Here is an 8,134-nt window from a genome sequence, read left to right as displayed (position 1 = left end):
TACGGAAATAAAACTAACGTGACACAATCTGATCTTAAAATAAGAATAAACCTCTGTGAAGGGAAAAAGGGATAAACTTATCCACAAGTAAACGAACGGAGGGAAGATATTAGATATATAAAACGGAAAAACGAAGAAAAAAAGAGTAAAGGAAAAGAAAGGAAAATAATTGCAGAGGAAGCAAGGAGGATACGGCATGGGTGGGGTTATTAGACATGGCGGAGAACTCTGAACAACAACTATCTAAATTGAGTGAAGACAAAATAAACGATCATAGTTGATTAGGTGAACCCAATAAAGCCATCACATTAAATGATTGCTTCAAGCCCTAGATCTTCAGAATCTCCCTCTCAATAAGTGTATCCCCACTCTCATTTATAACACTCTCCAAAGGAAGGACAAAAAGAAGTTTCTTCCTTCACTTATCAAGCATTCAACCCCTCTTTTTCTCTCTCTCTCTCTCTCTTTCACCCCAACAACAACAGAGCATAGAGAACAGTGAAGTACAACATTACAGCTGCATGAACTGAAACTGAGAAGGTTACCACGGAGTGCCATAACTCAAACAGGTACAGAGAAAGCTGAAGAACAAGCTATTGTAGCGAGTAGGGTTTCAGAGTCATCAAAGCAAGAGGGAAAGAAGAGTTTTTGACAACATGGGGTGGATTATTGGACTATGGACTCTGATGGGTATCCTTTTATGTCGGTGGTTTCTTTGTGTGAAGAAGGAGAATAGTGATACACTGAAGAAGAAGAAAAAGGGAAAAGTTCCAAAAGGGAACACAGGGTGGCCTTTACTTGGGGAGACCCTTGATTTCATTGCTTGTGGCTACACCTCCAATCCCGTTAGCTTCATGGAAAAGCGCAAGTCTCTGTAAGACACTTACATATACATGTTTTATATATCCCTCACCCCCACATGGATGGTTTCAATTTATGCTTCTTTTATCGTTACTTTTGTTTTTCGACTTTCTCCAATATACTTTCATTCTCGACGAGGGTATAATGAATGGCATGCATGCTTAGCCAACACAATTTTATTTTTCTGATTACTTATCTTCTCCACTACGATGGTTGGAGCAATATTACATCATTGATGCTCACAAGTGATTTCCCGAGTGACAAGAACTATCAAAGGTCATTTTATAATAGAGACATATATGTTTGAGATTCCTTATTAGGTATATATCCATACACATATATATGACATGTAGCAGAAAAATAAAAACCACTAGAAGTCTTTGTCCACATGAACATATCTTCTTACTTCTAGTCTATTCTTTGTGAAGGCCCAACTTTTAATGAGTCCGTGTGGTCCTTTAATCACAATATTCGCATATTTTTATCGGTGACCATGTGTTGATGGCAATTTTGTCCTTGTACGTGGTCCACATGCGCACTGTTGAAGCAAATACAGAAAAAAAAAAGTCTTTGTTACTAACCATTAGTAACTTACTATTACGGCATAGTTAAGTTGTTTGTTTCTAAGTTTCTTTTGTTTAAAGAAAAGATTTTAAGTGTTCACTGTAGCTGTTTCAACGTCTATTTATGTTTTATAACCTGTCCTTAGATTGAATAAATCTTTCTAGCAACCTACTTCAGGGCATAGCTCTTCAAGTGTTTTAAGTTGTGATAATTAGGACTCAGCGAAACAGAATTAATTTACTTTGCACAAGCAATTTCTTAGAAGATATATTTTGTTAGATTTTTAATGTTTTTACTTTTTTTTTTTATCACACGACCTATTATACCTCACATTATTTTCACTTTTAGTTTCTTTTCTTTTTCCTTTCTATTTCGCTTTCTTCTCCACCCCTCTCGTGACAAAATCATAAATCTATTTTAATGCAAAGATACATAATACGAAGAAAAAAGGCATGTAAGAATAAAGTGAAGCTTTTGAAAGTTTGTTTGGAAGATGTAGATTTCACTAACTTTAATAGTATGTTTGCCGGTGAAGTGAATTTAACCATTAAATTAAATAAGATGGAGAGAACCACCTTTTCTTGATTAAAAAGTCTTGATCTTCTTGACAGGAAGAAATCAATTTAGTTTTGAATTGTCAGCCTTTGCTCATATTGAAATCATTTGTTCTCATTCTTAGTTTCTTTTCTTGTCCTCTAATTAAAGAAAGAGGATCCTCTTATTTATTTAATGGGTCCAGTAAAAAAGGAGCAGGATATATATATATATATATATATATATATATATATATATATATATATATATGTATATATGTCTTTTTTCCCCCTACTGGGTCCATTCAATATTGAAGATGAGGTTTTTTTTTCTAACAAAAAAGTCACATGATTAAAAAAAAAAAGCCTTTCTTTTAAAAATTAATATTTTACTAAGGCGCAATATTGTTTTGTCTAGATGTCATTTTACTATTACGAAGCCAGGAAAGAAGATACGTTGTGCACATTCAAAAGACAAGCCAGTTTTATCATTACGTGTTTCATTCTACGAAAGTTCAACTAACGTAGTTGAAATCAATGGCTGTTAAATTAACGAGATGTGTTAAATAGGTAAATGTGAAGTAGCATATCCTTTCAATCAAGTGATCAAAAATGGTAATACACATTTCCTACCCCTAGCCTACCTAAGTCACCACAACCTCTAAAATTGAATTGAATGAAGAAAATGAATGCATGAAGCTCAAGATATGGAGAGGTTCAGATTAGGGAGCTCCGTCATTAACGCCCTCGTGATACAATCAATAAATAGCATCCCTTAAATGGCTGTACCGTTATAGGCATGCAGCTTCTAGAGAGAGAATAGCATATCCAAAGAAGCAAGAAAAGAGCAGAAAAAGGCTGCTTCTGCAGTAACTAGAGCTAGCTAGAGCCTAGATTCACTCTTGGACTGTTGTGAGTTGTAAAACTGCATTTGCGGTTGCTTCTGCAGACAGTAACCACACGTCCACGTTATTCTTCCTCCCAATTTTGAGGGCAAAGTTGGTAATGTACTATATTTAGTGTTGTTTTTTTTAATGAAAAATGAATGTGTATAAAGTAATTATTAGGTGTGTTATATTTTTATTGATGTTATTGTGTTTTATAGTTACATTTATATAATTAGATCTTCTTATTTTAATGTTATTAATACAATTTTTATATTAAATTTATATTTATAAAATTTTTGAAGTATTTTAAACACACCTAATTGCAGAATAACACTTAAGAGCCTAAATGGATGTCACCATAAACCGAGTGTAGAGGTCAAAACACACTTTCTTGGCATTGTTGTGTGTTTGAATTCCTGATTTACTGTTTTATTCATAAAAGCTAAGAAGATTATTATAAAAAAAAAAACATGGGTTATTTTTTACTCCGAATGTGTCTTCGCAGGTATGGGCATGTGTTTAAGACGAGTATTTTGGGAACTGGTGTGATAGTGTCCACGGACCCGGAGGTGAACAAAGTGATTCTGCAGAATCAGGGGAATATCTTCGTCCCTGCTTATCCAAAATCAGTTAGAGAACTAATGGGAGAACACTCAATACTCCAAATGAACGGGAACATGCATAGGAAAATCCATTCACTCCTTGGTGGGTTCCTCCGATCCCCACAATTCAAAGCTCGAATCACCAGAGATATTGAACATTCTGTTAAACAATGCTTTGCAACTTGGACCCACCAACCAGTATACGTTCAAGATCAAGTCAAAAAGGTCTCCTCTTTTCATCAATTTCATTCCCATACATTCACCTTTCCTTTTTAATCCATGTATTTGTTAATAAATCATCATATAATAATACTAACAATAGGGTATAATTTTTAAAGCTTAAAATATGTATCACTAGCTAGGTCAACAAACCCAAATCTCCTTCATTTAATATTTATGAAATATAAAACAATCGTGTGCGTGCGTGTATTGACATGATTACCAAGTAATTCAATAGCTAATGTAGTTTTCTTTTTTACCTTGACATGTATATCAGATTACATTTACTATTTTGGTTAAAGTTCTGATGAGCATTGGCCCCGGTGAAGACTTAGACTTCTTGAAGAGAGAATTTGAAGAGTTCATAAAGGGGTTGATTTGCTTACCCCTCAAGTTTCCAGGAACAAGACTTTATAAATCCTTGAAGGTTATTTTTTCTTCACAAAAATATGGATTATTATTATTGTTATTGTTCAATTAACTAATTAAATTAAATAATAATATTTATAGGCAAGAATGTTTAGTGCAGGCCAAGGAAAGAATGAAGAAGATAGTGCAGAGGGTAATAGAGGAAAGGAACAATAATATCCACAATAATAAGGGCGGTGCAGCCAATGATGTGGTGGATGTGCTCTTACGGGATCAGAGTGACCCCAAGTCTATCCCTAACATGTTGGAAAATATCTGCGAGAACATCATTGAGATGATGATTCCTGGGGAGGAGACTCTTCCCACCGCTATGACCATGGCTGTCAAGTTTCTCAGTGACTCTCCTGTTTCTCTATCCAAATTATTGGTACGTTTTTCTTTGCTCATACTAGTTACATCATCATGCATATAATATTTACAGTTTTTTTAATATGAAAATAAATGTTAATAATATACCCTTTTAAATACATTTTTTGTAATTGGTTAATTTTTAAGAAAATTAAAATATTTATATCGTAAATTAATTATACCTTAAAATATATTATTTTTTTATAAAAATTAATCAATCTTATATGAAATAAGGAAATATAGATACTATATTCTACATCATGTTATTTTACTAGAACAATTTAGATGCGTAAAAAACATTGTGTGGAATTAAGTTCTTTCTTGTATAATTTGGAATTCTCTTTAAAAATTTGACGTCAATGTCATGTTTGATAAAAAAAGTTATTATAGATCAATTGACAGCATTTATTGTTCTTTTGCCTAGAGCACAAAACATAAAAGTAGCCTTCAAAGAAGGCTGAATTTAATAATAATAATAAATAGTATTGCCGGAACGTAAGTAAAGGAGTAAAATCAAAAGAAAGACAAATAATAATTAAATCGTGGACATCATCATCACACTCTAATTATAAATATTATGGTAGATCCCTATTGATCTGAAAGTGAATTGACATAATGTCTTACCAGTTGTTATCTGCAGTTCACCATTAGGTTTTAAGAATTTTTTCTTGTATATCATATTTATTTTAAGGAAAAGGCATCGTCTAATTTTTTTTTACATTAACCAAAATTAAATTTCTCGCTTAAGAGCACAATTCAAGACCGAGAAGTATTTCTGAATGACATCTTTGTTTTTTAAGTTTCCATCTAATCAAATAACCAAAAATGTTTCGTGATTCACATTGTTCTTTCGTTCCCTTTCTTTCTATCTTACCCAAATAAAGTATAAAGAATCCTGCTCGTGTGCGGTACGGCCCAAGATAAAGTAAGTGTTTGAAGTGTTCTGAGTCATTTTCCTTTGGAGCACTGAGTAGCGTACACGAGTGAGGGAGAGGAAGCTAACATTGAAGTGAACAGTGAAATACTACTTTGGACGGCTCTGAACCCAGGAGGACCACCACCAATGATAGAGTTAGATAAAAAGAAATTAAAGAAACCATGAACGAAGTGATAGAAAAATAAAATGGACAAAATTTATATACTAATTTTTATGTGTTTGTTAGTGTATTTATCAATTAAAATTAAAATCTAATTTAATGAAAAAAATGAATGTAACAAAGTGCACAGAAAGACATAAGAGTACTAAATTCTTCATCTACAGGGCGCGGTCTCCTTTTCTTCTGTGTTTTGCCGATCACCATACTCACTTCATTGTTCTGTTTTCTTTTTTCTGAGGAAAAATGGTTTTTTTTTTTTTTCAGTGTGATACTCCCCGTTACATCACTAACATGTCGCCCATTATTTTCTATTTTTATTGTAATTACTTTATTGTTGAGAAATGCAATTCAAAGTAATTGCCAACTTTATTTCGTGTAGCATGTCCTTTTCTATATATTCACGGATATCAACTTTTGAGCCTATCTGACTTCACTTATGTTTTTAAATTATTTTACATTTTTTTCTGGGATGCCTAATTTAAAATATTATTATTATTATTATTATTATCATATAGCACATGAATTTCTTTCGACGGAAACTCACCAATAATGGTTAATTTCATGCATGTTGAAGTAATTAATTTATATTTGGTTGTTCAAACCAGGAGGAGAACATGGAATTGAAGAGGCAGAAGAATAGTTCAGATGATTATGCTTGGAGTGACTACTTATCACTGCCATTCACTCAAAATGTGCGTCTCTAACGTTATCTATCAAAACCAAATATCAGTTGCCAACCGATTATAATTTTACTTTCTACATATAAAAAAAAAATGACTGCTTTCTTCATTGCTCTGTCTTTGATTTGCTATCCACAAGGTTATCAGCGAAACTCTTAGAATGGCAAATATTGTCAATGCCATTTGGAGAAAAGCAGTGAAAGACGTAGATATTAAAGGTGAGTTTTTAAAAGGGAGGAAGCAATAAGTTATATTGGCCCTGAAGCAATTATACCAAAAATATTTGAATATATTTGAAATGATGCAGTTTAACTAATATGATTGTGCAGGGTACCTAATTCCTAAGGACTGGTGTGTTGTGGCTTCTCTTACCTCTGTTCATTTGGATGGCATGAATTATGAAAACCCGTTGGAGTTTGATCCGTGGAGATGGGAGGTAAAGAAACATCAAAATCTGCATGATCTCACAACCGTATAAGAAAATCATATCATAATCAGTCAATTATTCTGTGAGTGCAGAAAATTGGAGCTGGGGCTAATAACAATTGCTTTACACCATTCGGTGGTGGACAAAGATTGTGCCCTGGGATAGAACTCTCAAGGCTAGAGCTCTCTATTTTCCTTCACCATCTTGTTACTACTTACAGGTATATAATTACTAGTCTAGAAAAATTAAAAAGTACTTTATGATTTCATTCTATAAATGTTTTGTACTATATATGCAGATGGGTTGCTGAAAGGGATGAAATTATCTACTTTCCAACAGTTAAGATGAAGAGGAAGCTCCCAATTAGTGTAACAACCATTAACACCTGATTGGATTGAAGAATTAAAGAATTCTTGTACAGGATTATAGATAGATCATAGATGGATAGATAGATGTAGATATTTGTTTCAGTCTAGAGGGTAAAATATGAGGAGACAAAACGATTAGGTGGCTTCCCCAGCTAAAGAAAAGGGGGATATGTATTCTTGTGTTAGCTCTCGTGTCACATCGATTTTCAGAGGAGAAAGGTGCCTTTGGGCCCTCCTTTTATGTTCAAAAATTGAATGCAAGTGGGAATTATTGAAGCTAACTCTCGCATCTTCAGTCTCCGTCCATTAAATTTTTGTGTTTGATTCCAATGTAGTGTTTGTGGTGGGTTTGGATCTCTACATGTGGGTTTTGTTGTGCTCTTGGTCCCATGTCATGACAAGGGCTCGTGCTCCACTATCCACTGTTATTTTCTCAATTAGTGGACTTGTACGACTCTTGTACTAGCAGCACGATCCCACAATTAACACACTCCAGTTTCAAAATTATTAAAAAATAATAGGTCATGTGTTAATCACAGTTTCATGGCTAACCAACCACATACACTACTAATAATGGAATTTTCTTCCCTAAAAAAATTCTATCCCTAAACATACTCTAATCCATTTACTAAGATGTTGGAACATTATGTAATTTTTTTTTTGACAAATAATGCAACTAATTACATAGTTACCAATAAATTGATACATGATAATTATGAAATTAGTTTTTATTTTTTTAGATTGCTATTCATTTGATTCTCCTTTCTAGGGACAATAATAATCTCACGTGAATAACTTAACGTCTAAGACTTCTCTAATAACTATTTGTCTATAATTATATGATTTTTTTATATTTATTTTTTTTAATATTTTTATAAACAAATTCTTAAAATAATAATTTTTAAAATATATTTTCTGTTTGAGTTTTCTTTACTACGTCAGCATCTATTTCATCTATTGTACATATGAAATGTATTTTTTTAAATTTCTTTAATAGTTTAAATAATTTTTTAGTCCTTATATTTTACACAAATTTGTAATTTTGTCATAAAAAAATTTATAAATAAGTCCTTGTACATAAATTTAGTCTCAATTTAGTTTTTGCCATTACTTTCCATC

At 32.7% G+C, this 8,134-nt stretch overlaps 1 protein-coding gene across 1 annotated transcript; it reads left to right on the top strand.

The window, feature by feature from the left end:
- The first annotated feature begins 207 nt into the window (after positions 1-207).
- LOC113858772 (3-epi-6-deoxocathasterone 23-monooxygenase CYP90C1-like) lies at positions 208-7,153 on the top strand. The gene is made up of 9 exons (XM_027491525.1): positions 208-874; positions 3,351-3,672; positions 3,944-4,093; positions 4,196-4,462; positions 6,146-6,232; positions 6,360-6,438; positions 6,550-6,656; positions 6,740-6,867; positions 6,946-7,153. The coding sequence occupies exons 1-9, from the start codon at positions 657-659 to the stop codon at positions 7,034-7,036; spliced, it is 1,449 nt and encodes a 482-aa protein (XP_027347326.1). The 5' UTR covers positions 208-656; the 3' UTR covers positions 7,037-7,153.
- The last annotated feature ends 981 nt before the right edge of the window (positions 7,154-8,134 follow it).

The sequence above is a fragment of the Abrus precatorius genome, unplaced genomic scaffold (assembly GCF_003935025.1).
Source record: "Abrus precatorius isolate BTA unplaced genomic scaffold, Abrus_2018 Scaffold2, whole genome shotgun sequence".
NCBI classification, from domain to species: Eukaryota; Viridiplantae; Streptophyta; class Magnoliopsida; order Fabales; family Fabaceae; genus Abrus; species Abrus precatorius.
This window is presented reverse-complemented; position numbering and strand designations above follow the sequence as displayed.